The sequence below is a fragment of the Micropterus dolomieu genome, linkage group LG17 (assembly GCF_021292245.1).
Source record: "Micropterus dolomieu isolate WLL.071019.BEF.003 ecotype Adirondacks linkage group LG17, ASM2129224v1, whole genome shotgun sequence".
Lineage (NCBI taxonomy): Eukaryota > Metazoa > Chordata > Actinopteri > Centrarchiformes > Centrarchidae > Micropterus > Micropterus dolomieu.
Genome location: NC_060166.1, coordinates 18,758,793 through 18,786,030, shown reverse-complemented (window position 1 = coordinate 18,786,030; position 27,238 = coordinate 18,758,793). Strand labels below are relative to the sequence as shown.

The following is a 27,238-nucleotide window of genomic DNA, read 5'->3' as shown; positions in this document are numbered from 1 at the left end:
ACTGCCAGAGCCCTGCAAAATGACCTCCAGCAGGCCACAAATGTGCATGTGTCTGCTCAAACGGTCAGAAACAGACTCCATGAGGGTGGTACGAGGGCTCGACGTCCACCGTGCAGGACTTTTGGCATTTGCCAGAGAACACCAAGATTGGCAAATTCGCCACCGGCGCCCTGTGCTCTTCACAGATGAAAGCAGGTTCACACTGAGCACATGTGACAGACGTGACAGAGTCTGGAGACGCCGTGGAGAACGTTCTGCTGCCTGCAACATCCTCCAGCGTGACCGGTTTGGCGGTGGGTCAGTAATGGTGTGGGGTGGCATTTCTTTGGGGGGCCGCACAGAGGTAGCCATAACTGCCATTAGGTACCAAGATGAGATCCTCAGACCCCTTGTGAGACCATATGCTGGTGCGGTTGGCCCTGGGTTCCTCCTAATGCAAGACAATGCCAGACCTCATGTGGCTGGAGTGTGTCAGCAGTTCCTGCAAGAGGAAGGCATTGATGCTATGGACTGGCCTGTCCGTTCCCCAGACCTGAATCCAATTGAGCACATCTGGGACATCATGTCTCGCTCCATCCACCAACGCCACGTTGCACCACAGACTGTCCAGGAGTCGGCGGATGCTTTAGTCCAGGTCTGGGAGGAGATCCCTCAGGAGACCATCCGCTACCTCATCAGGAGCATGCCCAGGCGTTGTAGGGAGGTCATACAGGCACGTGGAGGCCACACACACTACTGAGCCTCATTTTGACTTGTTTTAAGGACATTACATCAAAGTTGGATCGGCCTGTAGTGTGGTTTTCCACTTGGATTTTGAGTGTGATTCCAAATCCAGACCTCCGTGGGTTGATAAATTTGATTTCCACTGATAATTTTTGTGTGATTTTATTGTCAGCACATTCAACTATGTAAAGAAAGGAGTATTTAATGAGATTATTTCATTCATTCAGATCTAGGATGTTTTATTTTAGTGTTCCCTTTATTTTTTTGAGCAGTGTATTACTCTACTACACCTACTAGTAAATTATTTGCCATGTAGGAATATAATTTCTATCAAAAACAGTGATTGTTCTGGTTAATGATGTTGGACTGCTATTATTTTGAACACAACTGTACAGGAAGTGCGGTCCCTGTGACCGGGGTTGTGGCCTCTTTTTCCTGTTGTGTCATTACCACCCACACTCCCAGGCTCAAGGGGAAAAAGGAAGTGAGAAGAAATTGGCCAAACCTCTACTCTATTCAACTTTGTCCACACTCTCAGACCAGGGACATTGTCGTACAGAATGAACTGAACTGAACCTGCTCCAAAAGTTGGTTTATAGTGTTTTTCAGTAAATATTATTTTGGCTGCTGTGGTGTAGTTTATCTCCTCAGTATGAAAACGGCCTTGTGCTCAGTCTTTGCTCACTCTTGCCCATGTTTATTGTGTGCTGCCTCCAGCCAAAGTGCCACAATGAATTTCCTCAAAATGCCAAATGATTAAGTTCTTTAACCAGCAAAACCTGCAAGTCTTTGAAGAGGGTGGAAAGTATTATTTTCTGCCTTTGATTAAGTCTTTCTTCTTTCTCTTCCCTCTCTTTTTCTTTCCCTCCAGGGTCACCTGAGTGAAGGCTATGGGAAGCTGTGCAGCATCTACCTCAAACTGCTCATCACCAAAATGGAGTTTCACATCAAAGTGAGTTGGCCTGGCCTATAAAACCCAGAGCCAGTCTCCCTTGTCACTCATTATCTTTGTCTCAGAGTCTCCTTTTAGTGCAAGTGTGTCTCTGCGGGGGTGGGGGGTCTGGCTTTTACACTAATGTTCTCTCAAGAATCGGTAATGTAGCCTTTTTATGAGACTGTAGAGCAGAGCCGTGCAGGGACCATAAGGCAGCGTTGATGCTGTCACAGGAAAATGTGGTTAGTTGGTTCTCTGCTTAAGGCTAATTCTTATCCAAGCATGACTTTGCCAAGATGTAACCTAAGAATCAAACAAGCAATGTGACACTTGAGCAGATAAAGCCATAAATCAGCTTGTGTTTTCCCTCTCTGTACCATGCAAATTTGCCAAATGTGTCATTATACTTGCCCATGCATCAGCGTGCAGGTTTATCTATAAACCGCACGCAGTGTCCAAAATAACCACGGAGATCACAGAAAAGGAAATACAAACTTTTTCGTCGCTCACTGGATAAAGGTCAATTAATCAACAATCAGCTCCTGTAAACACGGTCTCTTATTAACTTTTAACAAAGCCTCCTCCCAGTAATCCTATTTGAGTGGGGCTTTCAACAGTCACAGTGGGAGTGTGACCAGAAGTGCAGCATGCAGCAGACACTCTTGTTGATTTAACTTTTAAAAATAAGGAGACTAGTAATTAAGGAAGCTAATGTTATTTTAATTAGCATGAGAGTACACTCGCCAACTGTCCTCAGTGATTGTTTCTAGTCAGTCTGCTGCTGTTGGAGTGACAGACATTGTGGCCCGTGATGGACAAAACCCTGTAAAACATGCCAAATGTGACTGTCAGAGCTAACAACACATCCCCTGCCAACTATGTGTTGTAATATTACATAAGCGTGTCTGCCAGCTTCTCTGTGGGGGATCTCACCTGTTTTTTGAGGTACCAGAGCTAAAAATCAAACATTATTGTCCATTATCATTACTAGAACTTTGTTATTATTGATCTATAAACCACACGCAGTGTCTAAAATCAACTCACAGAAAAGGAAATACAATTTGTCACCAGTGGATAAAGGTCAATTAATCAACAATCAGCTCCTGTAAACACGATTTCATATTAACTTCTGACAAAGCATGAAGCTGGTGAGCTACTGCGTATGTGCCTGTTTCATTTGAAATGGGTTGCCTTACCTAATCGTAGCGTTATTCTCCAAGCAGAAAAAGGTCCTTACACCTGCTTAAGACATGTCACTGAACTACACAAAACGATCAGGCTAGTTAACCTTCCAAGGCAGCTGAGAAACAGGAACAGTTTTCACAGATTTTAGTGCTGCAGTTTTATCTAAATCCAGCATTAACAGCCTGTTTGATTCAGAGCCAGGGTTTTGTTTTGATTGGCTTCAACTAGTAAGACAAAATCAAAGAATGCACGCAGGCATGCAAAGTCCAAACAATACATTTATCTGATTGAGTCAAAGGCATTCTTCTCAAAAACTTACCAGCCAGCAGTGGAGGAAGTATTTAAACCCTTCACTGAAAGCTGCTGGATCACATGATTACTTGTATGTGAAAGGGGTCACTCATACCGATGAAACCACAGAGAATATCATCCTACTGAGTGGTTCCCTTCAGCTCTATGGAGCTTTATAGTGACTTTTTCAGATGATTGTTTTAGTTTTCTGGCCCGCAGCTTTACGGTTTTTGTTCACTAGGGAGCTTTGTTTTCGACTGGAGCAAGCAGGTGTTTTCAGCAACAACACTACCTGTCCAGCAGGTCCAAAGAAGTACTACAACACAGATCAGCTGGACCTGAGGTTCTGTCTCCTAAGACGGTCACTAACATCTGACCCAGAGCAAAGGGCTGCATAATCATTTACACAATCTGGGTATCTATGTTTTGGGGAACAAAAGATCCTCAACCAGCTTTGACTGGTCCCAGCCAAAACATGAGAGGAACAGAAAACAACTACACATCCCTGACCCTAAACCCTACACATGTGGACAGACTAGCAGGATGAGAATAATAATGGTTAAAGATTAAACAATGTATAAGAAATAATAATAATAATAATAATAGCACTCTTATACGTCCCTAATAAAAGATTATAAGAAGAAAACAATTTTCTGCCATCACAGTAATATGTCAGTATTGTGTTTACAACTTGTTTCCAAGTGGCCAAAAAAATTGGTTATTGTGGTTTAAGTAAAAGTAGCAATACATCAATAAAAAGATTCTCCAATGCAGTGAAAGCCCTGCATTGAAAATGTAATTAAGTTAATGTAATGGAGTAGAAGAGTAAAGTATAAAGTAGCAACAAATGTAAATACTCAAGTACAAGTACCTCAAATGTGTACCCGTGTATAGTACAGAGTAAATTAGTTTTATCAGAATGTGAAGGTCTATAAACATCAGATTCTGCCTGTAAATGGTCACATGTTCGCCTCAGAGGGATGTCGGGATGGCTTAAACCTTCCTCCTGTTGTCTCCTCTTTCAGAACCCCCGTTTCCCCGGCAACCTGCAGATGTCAAACAGACAGCTCGACGAGGCGGGAGAGAACGACGTCAACAACTTGTGAGTGTGGTGTGTCGCGCTGGTTGTCGTCATGCAGGGTAGCTGTGCTGGCCGGGCCCCAGGATCCAGATTTAAATGAGTTTCACGGTTATTTCTCACACTGTGATGACCAAAGTGTGAAATTAAATCGTTAATATTGGATGAATACTTTAATCGTGATTCACGCATGAATAAGCCACAAGAATTGTGATTGTGATACTTTTAGAACAAGTCAAGAGGTGTTGTTCAGAACCAACAGTACTTTTTATTTATTTATTTTTTATCAAAAATGAACATGGCTAAGACAAAGTCTAGTTAGTCAATTAATCTATTTAATTTCAAAAAATAATTCATATCTGCTAGTAAATAATGAAGTGGAGAGCAGAGGGTTAAATTAATTGTTGTCATCTCCTTCCAAGCAGTTTAGTTCTGGGGCTGGTGCAGTTACCTGCTTTAATAACTACTATGCCAGCAGTCACCCCTTAAAATAAGCTAATGTCAATGGTTAGGGCTTTAACAAGATCTGAGTGACGTTTTCCTTCCCAGATTGTTAAATTGAGGCCTGAGGTTGGGAAAGTTCTGCTTAAAATGTGTGTGTTTGAAATGTGTTATCCTTTTAACAACCCCTCAGTACTACTGTACTATGCATTTATGGCTGTGCATAAATGATCTTGATTTGAGGAAAAAAGAAGAAAACACACACATCTGCAACGGGAAAATCACATTTTTTGAAACTCTTGACCAATTGGGATCATCGAATTTGAAGCAGCGGGGATGCTGGCATCCATTTGAAAGCTCTCTCTTACACTCCCCGATCAGAGTTTACCACTGTGACACGGCAAAAACAGACCTGTGTATGTTTCCTGGAGGCGTGTAGCAAAATGGTCACCTCTCTTTCTGGATCTCCCCTCTTTAGCTTCCAGTTGACCGTCGAGATGTTTGACTACCTGGAGTGTGAGCTCAACCTCTTCCTGGGTGGTAAGCTATTCTGGTACCGGCCAAGATCATCTGACACGCATACACACACGCACTGATTGATGAAGTTCACACTTTGACAGACAGGAAGACGCTGTTTACTAAACATAATGATGCACAGAAATGTAGACACTCTATATAATGTATGTCAGAGCGCCACCTTGTCTGACTCGGTCCGCTACAATACTTTTTTTAGTGGTTACATACTGTACTGGAGCCCTGTTGTTGTCTGGGTGAGTCATGCCGGGTTAATGTCTCTAAAAGTACGGACAGAGCTAAAAATAGATGGCTGGTTTGTGACCAGGAGCGCAGAAGAAATGCTGGAAAAGCTGTGCGCTCCCATTCATGAATGAAAAGGAGGAAATAACGTTCTTTTCTTATGTATGATGCCCCTTCATTCTACGTCCTGATTATGTTATCTCCTACTCCTCCTCCCGCTCCTCTTCTTTATAGCGAAAGCAAAATATCTACATTAGTGTTCAAAATGGGCAACTTTTTCCCTTATGAGGACATATCAGAGTCTGTGTTACCTCACACCCATATCTCAAAGTGCTTGTCAGCTTCCTCCTCCGGTCTGGCGTATTTTAAAAGCATCACGTCATCCAGGGGTAAAGAGGCCTGAGGTGTGCGTGCGTGTGTGTGTGTGTGTGTGTGTGTGTGTGTGTGTGTGTGTGTGTGTGTGTTTTCTAGCTGTGCAGGAAACCACGCCTCTGCAGTGCAAAGAGGCTCTCGGTGGGGGGGGGCTTTGGGGCTGGTGTGAGCAGGGTGGCAGGGAAATGAAAGAGGGGCAGAATGATGGAGGCGGAGAGGGAGTCAGACAATCCTGTTAGTGTTCAGGTTGCTGCTGCACTTTGGTTTTTCCAATAAAAACACAAATGTGTTGCTTCCAGGCATTTCATTAGTTGTCTTTCATGGCGAGGCAGAGAAATGAATAGAGAGCACGGCAGCGCAACTTGATTGATTCATAAAAAATTCATGATGGCGCACATCTGTCTGTCTGTCTCTGTGTGTGTGTGTGTGTGTGTGTGTGTGTGTTTTCATTTGTAATCACTGATGTTTGTGTGTGTGTGGCGACTCTCGCTGTGTTTGTAATGATGCCTGATGGGTTCTCACACAAGTCTGCGTGAGCGTGTATTGATCTTGTGAATGCATCCATTGATCGGGTACGTGTTTCTCTCTCCCCTCCCCAGTATTCAGCTCCCTAGACATGTCTCGGTCGGTGTCGGTGACGGCAGCGGGCCAATGTCGCCTGGCCCCCCTCATCCAAGTCATCCTGGACTGCAGCCACCTGTATGACTACACCGTCAAGCTGCTGTTTAAGCTGCACTCCTGTGAGTGACACACTCCACTGTTGGTCCAACTGCACAACCAAAAGCTCAGTAGGAATAGCACACAGTAAAGGTTGCTTGGCAGTACAAAAAAGTGGAAATGCCACTTAATAATTCACATACACCACAGAGCAGTTCAGTCATTGTCACGCTAAAAAGAACTTGTTAGCAGGTGTGAATTAGAGTTTAAAGCTTCTCTGGATGCTGGAACTTAACCAAAACATATATTCGTCAGCAAAGTGGATCAAATTAGTCTTTTTGCGTACGATTTCACGCCGGATTCACCAAACTGTCTAAACTTAAGGCCGTTTCAACCTCATGAGTGCCTAATGAGGAAGGTGCACATTCATGGGATTTGAACATTAGCATAATCAACCACCCTAAATTGATAAATAAGGTGACCTCTTTCACTCCATTTGTGGACAAGTTTCATTCACAAAAATGTCACCTGAGCGTAAAAAACAGAGTTTCACTTCACAGACTTTCAAGTCTTGCTATCAGAAATCAGCAGTTGATCACATAATGAACTTAGCGGTGTCAGTAGTAGTGCTGCAATTATGAATTAATTTCAGTTAATCTGCAGTTTAACTGAAAAAAAAGTAGGGTCAAAAAGTAGTGAAGAACACCCATGACAACTTCCCAGAGGCCAAAGTGATGTCCTGAAATAGCTTGTTTTATCAAGCCAACAAAATCAAAATATAGTTAATTTAATGATAAAATAAGAAGCAACGCCTCATATATGAGAAGCTGGAACCAGCAAAGATTTGGCATTCTTGCTTAAAGAAATTACAGAAACTATGAATTTATTAGTTGCAGGTTAATTTGATTTTTGATCTACTAATCGTTGCAGCTTTATTATATTAATATAGCCTAAGTTTATTTTAGTTATATTTTATTTTAGTTGATTCCAGTATCATAATTAAGCAAAAAAAAAATAAATCATTGGGAATAGGGCATTATGTGGAGAAAGGCAGACTGTACATGACTCGAACGACACGTCTGGACCACTTCTCAAGTTTCCTTCGTACCTCAGAGAAAATTGGTGAATGGCACAAATTCACTTGAATCACTTTTACGCACGCTTAGAAACATATTTGTTTGTATGAGTGGTTCTAACATGAGAGCCACTGCCTCTTGAGCAGCGCTGGACTGAGCTGGTGAGTTTCTAGCTTAGCCTTTAGCTCTTAAACGTCCTGCAGCGCAGAAATAATGTGTGCGAACACTTAAAAGTGGGTGACTCTTTTTTCCATAGATTCAAAAATGACATGCTCCTCTTCCCGGAGTCAGAGATGTTTTTTAGGCCCATTCAAAGCCCCACTGGATGAACTCAAAAGTGCATGCAGTGCAGTTTCAAAAAGGCTTTTCTCCATTTCTGAAAAGTAGACTTTGATACTTCATCCACTTGTACACACACACACATACATACATATATATATATATATACACACACACAGAATACCTGAGCAGTTTCGGTGTCGCAGCACTGACGTGTTTGTTTTATGTGTGCATGCAGGCCTTCCAGCAGACACTCTCCAGGGACACCGAGATCGCTTCCAGGAACAGTTTAAGAAGTATGAAGTTCACTCGCAGTCAGAAACCCAGTCTGCCACGGTTTCTCTATACTCTCATGAGTGTGACCTCGAGGACTGAGCTCTTAGTACCACGTTGAATAAATTTCAAACTCTTGTGCCCTTCTCACTGATTTTTGGTCTATTACCTCTTCTGTCTGTCCTTTCCTTTCTCTCTCTCTCTCTCTCTGTTTCAGGTTAAAGAGTCTGTTCTATCGCTCCAGTAACTTGCAGTATTTTAAGAGGCTGATTCAGATCCCACAGTTGCCTGAGGTGAGATAGAGTCTTACATTTTCCACATTTTCCACCTGTGATGGTTGTTTCACGTTCCTGTTTACCAAATGGTTAATACATTTCCCATCAAAAAGTTCTGTCTTGTGATGGTTTAACTTCATATGCCAGTTGTTTATAGACTCTGATATGTCAGCTATACACTGCTACATGTAACATAAATGGAAATGAGAAAAAGAGAAACACAGGGTGCCTTCACCACATTTAGCTCACACACGGAAATTAATTTTAATTTCCTAATGACATTTCTTTCAGTGTATCTGAGTACAGTGTGTGTGTGCCTCTAGAGTGTACTGCTGCATCTCATCACACTCTGCATGCTAAACCTCGCTCTGACAAGTTGCTACGGACACTAAAATTCTGACACAAGGCAAATGATTAACTGGCTTTCACAGAGAAACAGGTGAATTGATTTGAGTGTTGTAATCCGTGTCGGGTGTAGGCACCAGATGTTGATGTCATTTAGATCAGAAAAAAGATGTAGATCGGAAAAATAGGACAGGATAGTCAGGACATTTTGGGGCACGTCTAGCTGCATTTTGCCCATCCTTTAAAAATAATATAGTGATTTAAATTGTGCTTTGTGACTCTTGCAGAACCCTCCTAACTTCCTACGTGCGTCTGCTCTGTCGGAGCACATCAGCCCCGTGGTCGTGATCCCCGCCGAGTCGTCATCCCCTGAGTCAGAGCACGTGGTGGAGACAGACGACCTGGTGGACACGGACGTCCCCGTGTTGCCGGTAACTAAACGAGACAAGTATCCCTGAATGGTACCTTCTTAAATGCGGTCCATCTGTTGTGAAGATGGAATGTGGTCTGTCGTAATCAGCAGTCAGAAATGTAACAGGGATGCTGTGTTTGTGGGAGTTGTCGGGAGGGAACAGATGCAAAGTGGTGGAGATAAAACCGTAAATAACCTTCCAGCAGGGTAGACATGAATGCACTTCTGTGTGAAGCCACATTATCTTTGATTCTTGGTAAGACTACTCTAAACATCTGGTTTATGTTCATGCTGGCATATCATGGTGCTAATTATAAATTGTCTGTCACACAGCTGGCTGTTGATGTTGAAATTTGGGGGGTGGACATATTTTTAGATAATGAGATAATTAATGGCATTTGGCTCCACAATGCAGCTGCAAAACACCTGGAAGATAGACAGTAAATGAGAAGATGGAGAGGTTTAATGGAGACTGAAAAGCAATATTTTTTAGGTGTACATCCTAATCTCAGTATTTAAGACATTCTTCCCGACTGCAGTTGGCCTCATCAGCAAGGCTCTGGGCTGACTGTCATCCCACTGCATCGAAACTACATGTTAATGAACAGTCTCCACATCGGACTTGTTAATGCACATGTTCTGGATTATTATCTCTGTACATTGCACATGTTCTTTATACTTTATTTTAAACACTGTACATCCCTTTTGTAGGACTTGCCTTTTTATTCTTACTATGTTTGTTATGCACCAAAATACCAGGGCAGATTACTTGTATGTGAAAACCTAACCTGATTCTACATGAAACTATAGGGGAATTAAGCTGGATCGTATGTTCAAACTCCATTACGTAATGTCTTTGTTCATCTTTTAAACACGCAGCCTGCTTTGGAGACCAAATTTGACGACCTGTTCGGCACCTCTGCTGCTATCGACCCCTTCAACTTCAACAGTCAGAATGGCATGCGGAAGGACGACAAGTAAGTCGTCACACTGAGATTTGTTGGTCTGCATAGTTATAGCTGACATATACATAGATGCATACAAAAATTCAGACCAAAATAAGGCAGAGTATCATTTGTATCTGTTAACAGGTCACTTATGAAAATACGGTTTATTGATTTGCTCATTTTATTTGTGATTGATTTTTTTGTCTTTACCCATCAGAGACCGTCTGATTGAACAGCTGACGAGGGAGATCCAGGCCCTCAAAGACGAGCTGGAGTCTTTCAGACTGGAGGTAAAGAGAAGAAGAACCCCCCCCCATTATTCATTTCTTTTTTACTCTGCACAGAGACAAAAAGCCGTAAAGGATCCCCAGAAGCATGTGAATCAGCTTTTTTCGCCAAATTCCATATCTGTCTCTCTTTTAATTTCTTTTCGTTCCCCCTCTCTCTCCCTCGCCAGAGTGGTCGCTTGTGTCAGGCGCTGAGGGGGCGTGTCAGCGAGCTGGAGGCGGAGCTTGCCGAGCAGAGCCACCTGAGGCTGCAGGCAGCAGGGGAGAGTGAGTTCCTTAAGGCCGAGCTGGACGACCTGCGGAGGGTCCGAGAGGACACGGAGAAGGAGCAGCGGAGCCTGACAGAGATAGAGAGTAGGGCTTAACACTGGCACTTCTTGGTCACATAATCACATTATTGTCGCTGAATAGATTATAATACGATTTAAAAAATGTTTTGTAATTGTTGAAGCTTCCTTGCACTCTTTTTTTTTTTTGTGTAGTCTGACAAATTCTACCCGTTTGGCAATTACATTAAAAGTCATCTGATAAAAGATTGTAGATGCTGTGTCCTACTTATACAAAACAGGGGGCATAATTGGTCTCACCACCCCAACCTCTCTGACCTCAACTGGAAAGCCATTTTACGGAAAGCACATATAATAGTACACGACATCAGTCATCCTCTCAACACATTTTTCACTCTGCTACCATCAGGTCGTAGATATAGATCCCTAGCCTGGAAACGGGCTCGTTATAGCAGAAGTTTTATCCCCTCTGCCACAGCACTACTCAACAAAAGTACATACTAAGTAAAAAGTATGTTTGGTTGTCAATTTGTGTATAAAATGTACAGTATGTTGTTAGGTATGTCCGTGTTGTTTATATGTGAGGTAATGTAGGTATAGATGGTGGAAACAAATTTCCTGAAAAGTACAATAAAGAATTGAGTCTAATCTATTTAGATATCTTTGGACTTCTTGTTATATGCGTTAGCCCCTTTTATTCTTCTGGTCCGCTCCTGGTTGTATCCGTGATTTAACTAAGAAGTGTCGACTGCAGATATTTTTGAAGTTTTGGCAAACAATGGAGCTGCTCTTGTTGTTATCCTACTTTGTGCTTGAACACGCTTTAAACAACTGGTTACCTCCTGTTGAAATTAAAATGACTAAATTGCTTTGAGCATTAGAGGAATTCTCTGACAAGATAATATCAAAATAAGGCCAGAAACAAACAGAAAGTGGGGGATTTAAAAACACTCAAAACCGTGAGTGGAAGCGAAAAGGAAGGAGAAAACTAAAGGTTGTCGCATGAAAAACCATACGAGTTTATTAAACCAGGTTTTTGTTGATGATTGCCATAATGAATGAGAACGAGGAGTTCCTGCGGCCATGAACTGTGTCTGCTAATAACAGTTTGTCTCTGTCTCTTGTCTCTGTTTTGGGTTTCCAACCAGAAAAGGCCCAGGCCAATGAGCAGCGCTACACCAAACTGAAAGAGAAGTACTCAGAGCTGGTTCAGAGTCATGCTGACCTGCTGAGGAAGGTGACAACAACAAGTCTTACTTCCTTTTCTTTCTCCTTGTCCCCTCCTAAAAAACAAACAAAAAAACAACCTTTTAGGTTATATTAAGTTCTGTCCTCCTGCTGTCCTTTTATATTCCCCCAAAGTTGAAGATCCAGTTTCTGTCCTAATTTATTTTGGTGTGTGTGTGTAGAACGCAGAGGTGACCCGACAGATGACAGTGGCCCGGGCAGCACAGGATGAAGTGGAGGCGGTGAGGAAAGAGATGCAAGAGAAGGTGAAGGCGGCTCAGGAGGCTGCAGACCGACAGGTGAGCATGAGATTAATTTTGTTGTCACCGCAGAGCGTGCACAGCAGGTCAGCCCCGTGCTTTCAACTCAGTGTGGTGCAGCCAAATGAATTGCTTTAGCAGAATACTGCATGTATTCAGAGCTTTGACGGTGAGGAAAATAATGAGGTAAAGTTTGGATGTTCGGGGGCACACAGTGAAATCATTCAACTTGAAAAGCGTGTTAGTGCTGAGAAGGTGTTCAGAGGTCCCACAAACATCCGTGGAGACTTAATCTCTGAAGTTTCACTTTTGGTTAAAGTTTTCCTGTTGTTGGTGTTTCCTTGCTCAGGAGAGGGACCAACTGGAGCAGCTTCAGGTGCTCCAGAGAGAGCTGGTGTCCAGCAAGGTGGAGCTGGACTCCCTGAAGACCACCATGGCCTCGTCACAGCAGGTCACTCTTCTCTCAGCTTTTTTCCCCACACATTAGCTTAAATCTGCTAACTAGACCCCTGATGTTGTTGAAGTCCCAATTTTAAAAAGCTAAAGCAGCTGCTACATGAAAGTATGAAAAGATTAATGATGTGAAATTTGTCATCCTGACTAACAGACCTGGCTGAGCCTAATGGAGCACAGTCTCGATAAAATCTAATAATGGACTGCTGGCGTCACAGTCTTATTTTAGTCATCATCAATTATTTGATTATCTCACTTACACCTCACTTTTGTAGCGGTGGTTGGTGCCTGTATGTGCGTTTGTGATTGGTCGACAATATGGATCAGCTGTTCGTGGGACCTGTTTTCAGAAACATCAGGCCCAGGCTACAGTGTATATACCAGTCTGTATCCTGGATCAGGCTGTTAAGATTGTAAAAACGAAATCCAGAATGCAAGTTCTAACAACATTTCCTAGATCCTGACTATTATACAAAACTAAACTGAGCAAAAAAAAAGCTATGGTTTTGTGTTCCTGTCACGCTCAGAATCTGCGTCTTTCATCTATAAGACAACTGTCACTCCCTCCATTTTTATGTCATCTGCCCTCTTAGTCACTGACAGCAGAGTCTCGAACACAACCAGTCTTACAGAATTGATATGCTAATACATTTCTTTGACATCCGTGAATTTGTGTTCACTGTTGGCGGGGGGTGGGGGTACTCACCCTCTGCTCCTCCTCTCGAACCTCTCTTGGCCTGCGTTTGTCATCTCCGCACAGCTGAGCCAAGTGGAACTTCAGGCGACTGACGGTGTTTCAGGCGACTGACGGTGTTTATTTTAAAAAAGAGACCAGAAAGAAAACACAGAAGCAGCAACATCTTGTCCAAATAAATTGCTTGTGTGGATGCGGCCGCTTGAGCTGCAGAAATATTTTGGAGGGGATAATAAGAGGGAGTGACAGAAAATAAGTTCAGTAAGCCATGAATTCATGCTGTTAACCAACCCCACTACTGCTGGTGACTCCCTCCGCCCCCAGTATCACATGTTTTTCTGCAGTGTTCCCCGTACCTCTCATCCGTCTCTGCCTCCCACTTCTGACGTCCTATTTTTGTAGCCATTACTTCCCAACTCTGTCAGTCTTTCTGTCCTCCTCCATCTCTCTAATCTCCATAGTCCTTTTCACAGCCCACGTCTTATCGCTCTCGTCACGTGTCGAGCTATCACCATCTCCTGTCGTACAGTTTTACATCCAAATTCTTAACAATTCTGTTTCTCCTTCATCTCTCAACGTTTCTCCTCCTCTGTTGGACCTGCTGGCACCCAGGCTGTAAGTCTCTCTTTCTTACCTGCAGAACACTTTCATGCACTCACCTCGTTAAGCAGGATAGTAATTTCACAAACCTCATTACACAGCATCTGATGCAATGCCAAGCTCTGCTGCCATTATTCATGATCATTGCATTGCAGCCAAGTTGCACAACCACAACTTCCCAGTGTTCGTTTGATAGTAAACCTCAACCCAAACCTCTCTGGAGGCTGTACGCCTCTCCGCAAACTTGAAAGAAGACACTGTTGTTATAATTAGTAGTTGAGATTTTTTTTTACTTGTGAGGTCGTACCACATCCTGACATGTCACGGCAACTCTGTATTATCCTATCCATAAGTCTTCCTGTGCCTCGAAATAAATTTCTTCTATTGTTAACTTCACTCTTTCTTCATTTTTTGCTTCCTCCCTGCAGTCCAGTGAGGTGCTCAGCACCCAGCTGGCCGCACTGGAGTCTGAGAAGACGGAGTTGGTGCTGTCCTTGTCGAAGGTGGAGGCGGAGCTTGCTGTCCAGGGGGAGGAGCTAGAGCGAGTCCAGAGCTCACTGGCGACTGAGAGGGAGAGCGGGGTGAAGACAGCGGAAGCCCTGCAGAATCAGCTCAACGAGAAGGTGAAGAATTGTCATTTTCTCAATCATATTTCTTAATTAACTTCCTTAATTAGGCGTACTAAATCAAGCAGATGTTTCTGGGAACCAGCATGTCCAATTTTTTACATTTTGACCCTCTGGCATTTCTAAAAAAGATTTGGTGTGAAGAGTTCGACCACGTCTGTGTGTGTTTGCATCCACAGGAGAGCAGGGAGCAGGCGTTGGAGAGCCAGCTGGTAGCAGCTCGCTGGTCCAGCCTGCAGGCAGCCGTGGAGGAGGCTGAGAAGATCATCCAAGACTCGCTGGCTCAGATAGACGACCCGGCACACATCAGCTGCACCAGCTCTGCAGGTCAGGAGCTGATGCTTTAATTCGATAGCATAGCACAGAGCTGCTGTCATTCAGTGTTGGGATGCTCATTAGCACTGTGTGTTGTAATGTTTGTGTGCATGTTTATGTTCCCGTCTAACTGCCTCGAGTCTTCTACCATGCCTTTTTAATAAATTCTACATAGACTACCTGGCGTCCAGATGTCAGGCCTCTTTAGACTGCATGGACCGACTCCACTCAGCCAGAGAGGCCTTCATGGCTGACAGCACAGGTGAGAAGATTCAGTTTGGCTTTGTAGGGAATGCACTATATGTAATGAAATGTAATAGGGTTATGTAAAAAGATAGCACATAATTAGCCATTTTAACTGATGTTAACAATTATTTTGCTACTTAGCATTTTCATGAATGAATGTACAATAGGTGAGTAGGGGCTTTAAAACATCATAAAAGGGAACTGCAGAAAAAGTAGACAGTCGACATGAGGTGTTTTCTGCACTGTAAGAAAAACAGTTATAATTACCAAATGAAAAATAAGTTTGACCACATGCTGCGCTGTAATTTAAGTTAATATACTCTATTAGGCCTACTAGAGCTAATCATTGTTTGCTACAAGCTATTAGCTGGCTAATGTCCTTCCTAAATGGTAACAAAGTAGTTTCTAAATATCTAAGTTGTGTTAAATAATTTGAATTTCGTTTAATAATGATAATTTAGTTTTTAAAATACAATTCAGAGGACAAGTTGAAAAAAAAATATCTATCTATCATCTTAAAATGGCTGTAAATCCCTAAAGATTTGGAATTATTTGTTTGTCTAGGTGTATCTGAGCTGGTGCGAGTGGTGACCCAGTGTGGCCACCTGGTGGGCGACACCATTGTTCAGGGTAGTGCCACCTCCCACATGGTGCCTGTGGAGCAAGCTGATGGTAAGTGTGCACAGGTGTGACAGACACAATCAGGGAGAGAGAGATGAGTAGATTGTAGTCTCCACTTCTCTCCTGATAATAATCTGTGGGCCCAGATATATCCATGTTCTGACATGTCTATGAGTAGTTCTTCTTCTTTTACATATGTACAGTAAGGTTGGACAGTACAACTTAAAACTGTTGTTAGTGTGCTATGAAAATAATCTTCTGGTGAATCGGTCATAATACCTTGTGGCAATCTATATATCTGATCATCCTGCTCCAGTGTTCACATTGCAATTACAAATAGCTCATGTCTTTCAGCCAAAACATGCATGGATAGAAAGTGATGTTTTCAGGATTAAATCTCTTCGGAGATGTTAGCAGTTGGGCAAGTCTATACATGCCCAAATATAATGGAGGTCTGGCCTGTGGTCCTATTACTTCAACAAAAAAACAAACGTGTAGAATTGAAACTGGGTCGAACTGAAGCCGCGGCTGTAGCTGTGGCTCTGGAAATCAATGTAGATGTACTATGCTGAAACATCTGAATCCAGCATTTGAAAGCATGTGTACAGTTTTATGCAAATAATTTGGCTGACCTGCATCTAAAATATATTTTGTTTTAAAACAGGCTGACAGCTGCTGTCAAAGTAGTATTGGTTCCCCTCTTCCTCTCATCAGAGTGGCTGTTTCAGCTCTTAGCTGACACTTTGCCAGAGGGGGTGTCAGTATAATTATCACTGCAGCTGCAGCCACTAGCGGCACTGTTGCACATCAAAATTTACAGAAGATATAAGATGGTATTCCAATAGGAAATGGAGTGAATATAATATCACAGCTTGGAATGTGTTAACTTTACACTTTTAAGTGCATCTATATATTATATCAGGAAACCATGATAATTTTTGTGTGTGTGTATGTTTATGTATTTTAATGACAATAACGGATGCATCCACCCTGTCCTTGTGTCTGTCAGCCCTGTCAGAGAGTGTGAAGGTGTGCGGTGCTGAAGCTCTGGCTCTGCTGGCCCACATGAAGCAGCAGGACAGTCTGGCTGCAGCAGACAACAGCAAGCTGAAGGCGGCTCTGGAGGCCATCTTGGCCACTGCAGAGGTCCGTAGTTCATACATACAAACTAATGTTTGTTGCTGTGTGATAAAACAGAGAATGAGTTAACTGAATCTCGTCCGTGAGGTTAAAATTGTTTGAATTTGGCTGTAACAACTTTTGCTGTAATGCTAACTTCAGTCTCTCTTGTGTCGCCGTTCAGAAACTGCGTCCTCGGGGTTTGGAGCTACAGCAGGGGGAGCTGGGCGATCTTGTAGAGCAGGAAATGGCTGCCACGTCCTCTGCTGTGGAATCGGCAGCTGCCAGGATAGAGGTGCGTTGAGTGTATTTAGCTGGGGTCATCTCCTGGTGTCGGATGCGTATTTAAATGTACTTGCTTGTCTGTGTGTGAGAGTGTGCGGCTCATTGTGTGCTGTGTGAAAACACTGCCCCCTGTTTCCCTTTACAGCAGTTATTAACTTCAAAGTGTCTGTTTTTGTCTCCTTTGTGCATCTGCGGATCCCAACAGGAAATGCTCAACAAGTCTCGAGCAGTTGATACGGGAATCAAGATGGAGGTCAATGAGAGGTAAAATGCACATTAGGACTGAGTTTGAGAGCTGCAGAGAAGCAGACTGGAATCACTTTTTACCGTCTCAACAGGTTCAAAAACACACCAGGTGAAAAAGTGTGTATGCATTGTATAATGCCACAGGAAAAAAAGTTGAAACCTCAAATTGACTGAGTACTTAAAGAATCTGCATCTAAACAAGAATTGAGAGTGCCAGAAGATTTGAACCAAAAAGATTACCTCATTAAGTTTACAAGAGTATCATATTTTCCTGAAATAGAAATAAAGTTGACCTACAGACTACTTTCTACAGCTTTATCTTGGTTTCTCTCCGCTCCATACTGTAGCTGTGAGTTACATTAAGGTTAAAGAAGAAACCATAACTTCAGAAAAATGTAACTCGGTGGTTAAAAGCAGCAGCAACAACCATGTCTGTTGTGAAAGAGAAATGAAAGCGGCTTAAAAAATATGAAGATTGAGGAACTGATCCCATCTGCTATAGATAAATACACTAAGCCAAGCCCCCGGTTATTTGTTTGGGAAAGAGCTGACCACAATGGATACAAACAAAGGCAGTGGACTGGAATAGGAGATAGAGATGCTTTTCAACAAGGCAGCAACAGTCACATGATACTTCTGTGCAGTTGCAGACAGTCACACAGTCTGAGGGCTGATGTGCGAAGAATTTAATCAGTTCAGCCACAAAGCCTGTGCAAAGTGTGAAGCCAGTGTGGCATGTATTGTTTGTCTGCACATCCACACAAACCAGAAATTAGCCTTTTCAGCATTTATTCTGTAGTTTTAATATTCCTTTCTCACTGGAGCAGCTCCACAAACTGTTGTCATATTAAAGATATCTGATTGATTAGATTATCGTGCAGAAGCTGCTCCAAATTTAACCATCAGAATGATTTGCTTCATGCACATATATCTTCACTAAAACCAGCCAGGGCTACTGGAGCATCAGTTCAGTTGTAAGGGTTTAGATTTTCACTGTGCTTTTTGTCTCACACTGATGTGTGCATGTTGTCTAGTATTTAGTTTTGTATCTGTTCATTTTTAGAGAAGAGAAAATGATGTATTATTCATTCGGTCTGTGTAATAATTCTCTTTGTGTGCAAATGAACCCAATTAAACGTTTGCTTTCTGCATACTTTTCTCTCATCTCTCCCACTGACTTAATTAATGGGGTTTTTTTTTAAGTTGTTTTCTCAATAGTCTCACAAGGAATGAGAGATAATAACAAACAACTACTGTAGCTGCAAATGCTACATTGAGAATTTAGGTCAGTGGTGCATCGGTCATACACTAACTAGACTGTGGGGAAATAACTGCTATTTCTAAATAGTGAAGAGGCTGATTTCTTTGTTTCGACTTTCAAAATTAAGCCACTCTTGAATTATATTCTTTGGCTACAAGTTGAGCAGGCTGGACTAGAATGAGTTGCATTAAAGGTATCTGCGCACACAGCACTGAAGAGACTCCACAATGTTTTGCTTTCTGGCCAAATACAGAGATCAGTTTTAGCTGCAGCTGTACAATTATGGTGTGTTGATGTCTTCTGCTCTGTCGCCCCCTGCAGGATTTTGGCCTCGTGCACAGAGCTGATGCAGGCGATCAAGGAGCTCATACTGTCTTCCAAAGATCTGCAAAGGGACATCGTGGAGAGTGGCAGGGTGAGTTATACTGCAGTGAAGAAGAGATGTGGGTCATAGTATTAGCATAACAAAAATTCTAACTTCTCTAAACGGGCTGATTAGAAAATGCAGCTTTACAGTCTTTGTACTTGTAAAAGACACACTTCATATTCACTAATGCAAGTTTACAGATTGAAAGCTTAACTTCAACATTTTTACTAAGGAGTAAATTGTTGTATGTGTTTATATTTCATGGTTCAACAAATATGTACTGTAGCTATGATACCTAGAATAATATTAGGCACTCATTACAGTACAGTCTCTGACACACTCAATTTTGCTGCTTTTCTTTGTTTTATATCAGAGTTAACTGAATATCTTCTGGTTTGGGACTGTTGGTCAGACCAAACAAGAGGTTTGAATATGTTGCCTCGGACTCTGAGAAACTGCGATGGGCATTTTCTGATGTGTTTGAGACTAAACGATTAATTGATCAATCTAGAAAATAATTGGCATATTAATCAAAAAGGAAAATGATCACCAGTTGCACCCCCTGTTCTTAGACCTGTTTAAAAAGTGTGTTTCTTCTTTTGTCCACCAGGGGGCTGCCTCCATGAAGGAATTTTATGCCAAGAACTCCCGCTGGACTGAGGGACTGATCTCTGCTTCCAAAGCAGTGGGATGGGGCGCCACCGTCATGGTGTAAGTATCAGTCCTCATCCAAAAAGTGCTTATGTTTATAAAGATAGCAGCCGTGATAACTCTGTGAATCTTAAACATCCATAAGAATGAATGAGGTGACCTTTACAGGGAAATAAAGGACAAACAAAACAGTAAATCAAGGTGTTTCTCACTGTGTTGTAAAAAAAGTAAACATTGATTCAGTGAATCCCTCGGGTTAATTTCGCACTGCGTTGTCATTCCAGAGATGCTGCTGATATGGTGGTGCAGGGCAAAGGGAAGTTTGAGGAGTTGATGGTGTGTTCACATGAAATCGCTGCCAGCACAGCGCAGCTGGTGGCTGCCTCTAAGGTGAGCAAAGAATACATTCAGATCATAGCAAAGTGATCTTTGACTGGATGGTGTGAACAGTTTGGTATTTGCTGAGCTGACACAGTTGGAGGGTTACAGGTTATAAGCAGCATTCCCATGTTGTGGATCTCATGTCTCGTTGCCGCTCTCCCTCTGCAGGTAAAAGCAGACAAAGATAGCAGCAACCTGCACCGTCTGCAGCAGGCATCCCGGGGCGTCACACAGGCCACTGCGGCTGTCGTGGCCTCCACCAAGTCTGGGAAGTCCCAGATTGAAGAGACAGGTGAGAGAATCACTTTGAGTGGAAAGTGAGATTGTTTGGTTTAATAACTGACAGTTGGCTCACAGTGTTGGTTTTTAAAAGATTTTATCCAAAATCTCAATTGTTTTTATTTCTAAGTTTGAGAGAGTTCAAAGCTACAAGTTATTGTATGTTGTTTGTGTCCAGATACAATGGACTTCTCCAGCATGACTCTCACCCAGATCAAACGACAAGAGATGGATGCACAGGTAAAAATTAGGTTAGATTTATGTTTTGTAATTAATTAGAGAAGCAAAAGTAACTTCACTCTAGGTAAGTTTTCTTACATGGACAATTCCCTCTTCCCTTTTGGCCTATAACATGAGAGAACTTTATTTTCAGTATGGATTATTTAATAATTTGTTAGTTTCCTCCATTGTTTTTCTTTTACTGAGAAGCCCAATTTCAATCCACACTGTACTGTGGCTCTGCTTCCTCGACACTGAAGGAAAAACACAGAAAGGTTTGGACCTGCTCACACACATACGGCCCTTTATTGTAAATGCACAGAGGGCTTCTATCTGAAGTGTGTTTTTAGTCTTAACTAAAAGCTGTATAAGTAATGATTGCCACCTGGGCTTAAATCATCCACAGACACAAGGGAAATTGCAAAAAATCCAATAAGCAGCAAGAATTTTATTTACCACTGTTCTCTCTAAGCTTATTTATCATGAATGTCATTTTTTTGTTTAAATAAAAAATAATTAATTGTATGAAAAGTGTGTTCATCAAGTGATCAACAACTCAGTCTTGAATCAAACAATGTTAAGAATCATTATATTACCTCTGGAATGGCTCATGTTTAAATTATGTGTACTATTCAATGCTTTAAATGAAGGAAACCATCATTTATTGCATCATAAAAGCTAGTTTGTTGCCTCCCAGTCTTTTTTCTGTATGACTGAATAACTTGAATCTATTTAGGATTGTAGGTTTTCTGTGGTTGCGCGGGGAAATAAAAGGCCACAGTGAAATGACGAGTGTGTGTTTGTCCTCTGCCCGTTTCTGTGTTTCTTCAGGTCCTGGTCCTGGAGCTGGAGACCCGTCTGCAGAAGGAGCGAGAGCGTCTTGGCGAGCTGAGGAAGAAACATTACGAGCTGGCTGGGGTAGCAGAGGGCTGGGGCGAGGGAGAAGAGGGTGCGGAGAGAGGATCACTACTGTACAGTAAATATAACCCTAAATATCCTGAAGCTAAAATGACGTCAGTCTCCTTCTCCACAGGCACAGGTTGAGACCTGCCGCCCCCGTCGTCCCCCTCCTCTACCAGAAGACCTGCTTCTGTCTGCCTCTTTCTATTTATACACACTTTTCACTTGTCTCTCTCTCATTATTTCTTCTCTCTTTTTGTTTTTGTTATCTAAGCCAAATTAAAAGGTGCTTCTTTTCTAAACCTGCTTCTCCACCCATGTCTGAAAGCTTCCATTAAAGGACAGCACCAAGGGCTCAACGACGGTGGGGAAGGGGCCACAAAGGGAGGAACAAATGGATGTCGGGAGTGGGGTGGCGGGATCCTCTCCCCCCCAGGACTGTGTTGGTGAAAAGCTATTGAAATGAAGTGGATCCGTATTTATTGTCTTTTTCTTCCCCGGTTCTTATAAATGCTGCTCCATCGAGGAGTCACAGCGGAGACGCTATGAGCACAAGTTCTACTCAAGACATCCCAGGATGCACTGCACAAGGGTCAAGCTCTCAGCAGAAAGAGGGGGAGATCAGTGACTGTCCTACCCCAGCCCCAAAACCATGTCTCTGTGTAACAGATGGCATGCATGCTCTCCTACTAAAACAACACTAAAGCTGAGGGAGCCCGAGCTGCTCCTCATCTGTCTTTATCTTCCCCTCCCTCGTTTCTTCCTAATCTTTTCTCACTGTGCGTTATCACCTTATTAAGTCCGTACCGCTTCACTGGCTGGTTCACTGGACTTTCTGCCTTTCAACTGTCCACCATTACAACGACTGTGACTGTTAACTGGAGCCGACCCCCACTTTTTTTTTTTCTTTCCAACAGACGCTTATATGGAAACTCTTAAAACCGCTCCAACCTGTCAGAGTTTTTTTGGGGTTTTTTTGCTCTTAACAGTCTTCTCCCAGTTTGCTTTGAGACTGCCAACTACCTCATGCTACATCATCAGAGGTAGCGGTGCATCATGGGAAGGTCTGTTGAGAGAGAACCATTGGCTAAACACTAATGACATGGGATCTTTTTGTTTTTTTCCTTTTTTATTGGTTGGTAGGAAAAGATGGTCATGAGAGGAAAAACCTTTTTATATAGAAAAAAAGCAACAACACTTTCCCCCCCTTAGAAAGGTTGTTAAAATTTAACAACTTTTCATTGGTGCATTTCTTTTCTTTTTTTTTTCCTTTTTCTTTTTTACAAATGTCAGTGGTCAAGCAGCAGTACAAGATCTGTCCCGGCAGCGGCGGCAGCAGCAGCAGCTTTGGAAGAAGAGCTGGGATCCAGTCAACACATAATGAACTGCTAACAGTGTTGTCTGTCTAAGTTGTTCACTCTTTTATTTCCTGGAGACATAATGACTCTGCCAGCAGGACGATCATGCTCCTGGAGGCAGGACTGCCCGCTTAGTCAGATGAATCTGCAGAAGCAACAAAAAGAAGTCCTGCAAAGTTAGATGATTCATTTTTTTTTTTTAAATTAAACTTGAATGTCAGTTTCAGGATGTTTTAAGGTTGCACAGACCTTAAGTCATTTTAGATTTTTTTTTCTGGCGTATGACAGGATCCTGCTCTTCAAACACCCTGCGGGACTGATGGTCGACTGCATTGCCTGGACAACAATGGAAGTATGCAGCACACAGGCTGCAATGTTTTCAATAGCTTCCTCAAGACCAAGTAGCTGTGTATATAGACTTACAAGCCTTCTATTGTTGGAAATAATCTTTCTTTTCATCTAAAAGCATTCAAGGTTTGCATCTCTCCAAGTAAGGATTCAGTTGAATTGAATTAGGGATACAAAATGGTGCACATGAGCTTCATACAACTAATATAAGTATATAATTTTTTCCATAAGAGGTTGTTATTTAACAGAATTCTCCTACTGAGGCTGATGGACTGACTTTCAGCTTGTTGCCAGTGGACTCTGAGAAGACTGATCATGCCTTGAAATAAGTAGGCATCTGTTCTGATCCCCATCACCTACTTTTTCCTGTTTAATGAAGGCGATGAGGATCCTCTTGGAGTTTGTCTTTCTCTGTGTCTTAACATACTTAGTTTTGACACTCTGCTTCAGCTGTGTATCTACAAAGTTGTGACACTGGTTTATTTAACAGACGCTGGTGAAATAGCATTTGCCAGTAATTCTTAAAAAATAGTTTTAAACCACTTGGTGTTTTGTTTTTTTTTAGTAATCAGAATTTGAAATTATTTGCCAATTTGCTGCTCCACCAGGGTAAAACAAAGTATTATTTACAGTACTGTTGGATCCAGGTCTTTTGTATTTAATAATGATTTTCTGTCACTTCTTGCACACCTGGGCAAAACCGTAGCTGTTGTCATCAGACATATAAAACAGAAACAAATACCACAAAAGAAGGATAGCTCCACTTTTTGCGGGATTTCAAGTGTCTTGAAGGATGAATTGAATGCACCTTGAGTGATGTTTGGTTGCATTTTTGCCCAAATATTCTTAATTAACCTGTCCCTTTCTTTGTCTCTTTTTGTCTCTGCTCTCTCGGGTCTGTGTCTGTAGTCCTACCAGCTCAGCCAGCCTTTCAAACTGCCTCACACTAGTCAAAGAGAAACAAATACTCACATAGCAACATTGAAATATGTCTTTGTATGATATACTAAAACTATGTTGGTGGGTTTGGTTTTTATTTTTTCAGTTTTTAAAATAAATATTTCAACTCATTAATACAGAAACCGGGTGTGACTGTGGTTTTTATTTGTTTATCGAAGCGGCTACTCAGCAATCATGAAATGCAATTAGTGAGGAGGGAGGCTGACATGATGGAAAAGAAGTTATTCTTAGATGTCTCAGCTGTTTCATCTCATGTTTTCTGTTTTTCATCCACATAGTATTATTCTTGGAAAGTTGGCCATTACGTAAACAACCACTGACTGATAATTTGCTGCACCCACTTCTCTATTAATCCTCTTACCTGCTTATGCAATACTCGAAAAATGAATATGGTGCATTTCATCTTTTTTTCTGAGGAGATAATATATAAATATGTTTGTTATTTATTAGTGTTTGTTTGTGAGTGTGCACCCACACACACAAGAGAAGTGGGATGTGGATTCACTCAACAACTGTCTTTACAGGAGCAATAACCTCATCCACATCAGAGCAGAGCTAAAATCCTAATGCACCTCATTGATTTTCTTTTTCTTTTGGGGGGGGGGGGTAGATTCTTTTCCATTAACAGCATTGACTCATGCAATTTAAAGTGCTTTGTTGGCATTCCATTTAAAATAAAATATTGACAAATATAGAGACAAAAAACTTTGTAGAAAGTGTTCTGCTGCTACCAACTCCAATCTACCTGCTCTTCCTACAATAGAAATGAATGACAAAAATAAAATTCCCCCCGACAAACTGATATGTTTCAGGCACTTCAGGACTAAATGTATCAGCCTAATCTGAAACCACTGTGCTGAGATTACAGAAATCCCTAATCTGGGCTAAAGTTTCCTTCAGGATCAACCACATCTTCTGATAAGCGTCTTATTTCCTTGTATCTGCCGGGGCAGCAGACTGAGACAGTAATACAGAAAAATAAAAACTGCACCTGATGACAAGTTATTATCAACCTGATAACGTTTCTTGCTTATTTCCATTTTTCCGCATTCTTTATTGATCATTTCAGAGTGGACAGCGTCCTACAGGACAAGTAACAAGCCACACGTGCTGTCAGGTACACAAAGAACAGGTGTGCCTGTTCAGCAGGTCCAAAACAGCAGTAATGTGTTTGTAGTTTAGTAAATCCATGGGGCTGACAGAGTTTGAGCAACAACAACAGGCCGAGGAACTGTTGCTGCAGAAAGGAAGCTGATGGGAGTGACATAAAGATAGCTTTGCTCTGCCACTAATGTTTTTAATCATTTTGGCTTAATAGACCTCTGCTCAGGTGGAAGGTGGGTGGAGCTAAACTGGGAAACCTTGAACTAATAATAATGATTAAGGTTTAATTTGTCCCACTCTAACAGGTGCAACAAAGCTACCAGGGAGGGAGGTGTGCAGTTCTGGGTAAACAGATTCTTTTAAAGCTAAAAAGAAAACATGGCTGACTGAGCTAGAGCTTCAAGTTTGTGTGTACGGAGCCATGAAACTGCAAAAATGTAGTAAAACAATTATCAGATAAGTCTGAAATATAACTAAATAAATCAATAATTAATACAAGTTAGTTAAATAATTAAAAAGGACTTAAGTAATATAAAGCTTTAGACTTTTCCTTTAACTTTAATTCAGTTCTCTATTGTCCTACCTTTGTTAGCATTAGCTTGCAGGCTAAAATGCTTAAGCTGCTGTTTTGAAATTTGTAAAGTGATGCTACTGCAGTACAACGCAGAGGTAACTGATGTCACACACACATATACACACCCTGGATCAATTATGGAAGACTAAAATAAATTAGTTGTTAAAACTGAAGCTTTAATTCATTTATCAGCATAATAAGTTATATTTATGTCTGATAAGCGTTTACTGCATTTAGTCTTTCGGGCCTCTGTGCACTCATCCACAGGATGTTTCCATGAAACTGACTTCAGTTGTTCTTGGTTCTTGGCCTAATGCTCTAAACCAAAAGATTTATTTGGAACCAGCCCTTGATCTTCACAAGCCCTCCCTCAGTACTATTACACTACTTCTCTGTCAGTTTCTTGGTGTCAGTTCACATCCACACCCATCAGTGAGCAGGTTACCTCTGATGTGGTTTACATATTGCTCAGTATGCACTGGTGCTGCATTGTTTTGCTCTGTGCTGACACATGGGTAATGTAGTGGGTGGTGCCTGTAAGAAAGACAGGCGAGCTATTTATAGTCTCTGCAGTCCTGAGCTGGGCTGCCTTAAAGCAGCGGGCCTCCTGGCAGCAGCAACAGCAGCAGTGTCTGTGTTTGTCTCCCCTCTGCTCTGCAACACAAGTGGGATCAAGCAGGGACCAGCCAACCTCACATAGATGCTTTATTTTGGCAGCAGGAAACCAAAACCAGTCATATGGAAAGAAATGATCCTACAGTAGGTTGCACAGGAGGGAATAGAAGTCTTACTGACCTGTGTAATTGAACATCTTTTCTTTGCTGCTGAAACACACACAACACATAGACGGACTCAAATATTAAAATTAGTTTTTTAATCAACATCTGACATGGTAAACAGAAATCTAAGACCTACAGGAAACAACTTGCAAAATGTGTGCCAAAATGTGTTTTTTCCTCTTCTTCTTTCTTATTTGTTTAATTTCATTTATATTTTTATTATTAATTCTTCATTTCTTCAATGTATCCCAGATTTTTCCCCTGATGCTAGATGGGCACAATGGGTCTCTTAACTCTAAAACTATGGAATTAAACAGGTTAAATGTGATTGATTGTAATGCTTTCAGAAGTTTCCTGCAGACAAAAAAATGTGGTTCCCCTTCGAGGGAACTCGAACTGCGTCGGTTACGACACTATGGGAACGCCTCTAGGCGTAGCAGGTCTGAACGTGAATGAAATCACTCCAATCCTATTGGTTTGTTGCTAGAACGGTAAGGTGTGACGGAATAACCGGAGGAGTATAAAGCACACCTGTACACACTCATCATTAGCTTTTTTCTATTCAGCAGGCGCTCTGTATGTTGCTTGAAGAAAGCTCCAGTCCTACAAGCAGTGTGTCTTACCTGAAGAAGAAGTCTACCAGCATGTCCGGCAACCAGAAGTACAGAAGGTGTGTTTTTCCTTGCCCTCGGTACATCACGGATGGAGATTCTCATGAGATGTGTGTCTCATGTTTGGGGATGGAGC

The 27,238-nt window shown here is 42.0% G+C and overlaps 1 protein-coding gene across 4 annotated transcripts in view; it reads left to right on the top strand.

Annotated features, from left to right (window-relative positions):
* The window catches only part of hip1 (huntingtin interacting protein 1), a 52,036-nt gene extending 27,880 nt beyond the window's left edge, over positions 1 to 24,156 (top strand). For all 4 annotated transcript variants that reach the window (XM_046073349.1, XM_046073350.1, XM_046073351.1 and 1 more), the window contains 27 exons: positions 1,595 to 1,675; positions 4,159 to 4,235; positions 5,131 to 5,192; positions 6,380 to 6,520; positions 8,031 to 8,088; positions 8,283 to 8,358; positions 8,973 to 9,116; positions 9,977 to 10,074; positions 10,262 to 10,334; positions 10,502 to 10,685; positions 11,767 to 11,855; positions 12,028 to 12,144; positions 12,455 to 12,556; positions 14,281 to 14,475; positions 14,658 to 14,805; positions 14,969 to 15,055; positions 15,604 to 15,711; positions 16,670 to 16,806; positions 16,964 to 17,074; positions 17,270 to 17,328; positions 18,893 to 18,986; positions 19,549 to 19,649; positions 19,874 to 19,979; positions 20,139 to 20,262; positions 20,428 to 20,489; positions 21,300 to 21,417; positions 21,502 to 24,156. In XM_046073349.1, coding sequence (XP_045929305.1) covers positions 1,595 to 1,675; positions 4,159 to 4,235; positions 5,131 to 5,192; positions 6,380 to 6,520; positions 8,031 to 8,088; positions 8,283 to 8,358; positions 8,973 to 9,116; positions 9,977 to 10,074; positions 10,262 to 10,334; positions 10,502 to 10,685; positions 11,767 to 11,855; positions 12,028 to 12,144; positions 12,455 to 12,556; positions 14,281 to 14,475; positions 14,658 to 14,805; positions 14,969 to 15,055; positions 15,604 to 15,711; positions 16,670 to 16,806; positions 16,964 to 17,074; positions 17,270 to 17,328; positions 18,893 to 18,986; positions 19,549 to 19,649; positions 19,874 to 19,979; positions 20,139 to 20,262; positions 20,428 to 20,489; positions 21,300 to 21,417; positions 21,502 to 21,512 — 2,763 coding nt within the window. In that variant the 3' untranslated portion in view covers positions 21,513 to 24,156. The remainder of the gene's footprint in view (positions 1 to 1,594; positions 1,676 to 4,158; positions 4,236 to 5,130; positions 5,193 to 6,379; positions 6,521 to 8,030; positions 8,089 to 8,282; positions 8,359 to 8,972; positions 9,117 to 9,976; positions 10,075 to 10,261; positions 10,335 to 10,501; positions 10,686 to 11,766; positions 11,856 to 12,027; positions 12,145 to 12,454; positions 12,557 to 14,280; positions 14,476 to 14,657; positions 14,806 to 14,968; positions 15,056 to 15,603; positions 15,712 to 16,669; positions 16,807 to 16,963; positions 17,075 to 17,269; positions 17,329 to 18,892; positions 18,987 to 19,548; positions 19,650 to 19,873; positions 19,980 to 20,138; positions 20,263 to 20,427; positions 20,490 to 21,299; positions 21,418 to 21,501) is intronic.
* The last annotated feature ends 3,082 nt before the right edge of the window (positions 24,157 to 27,238 follow it).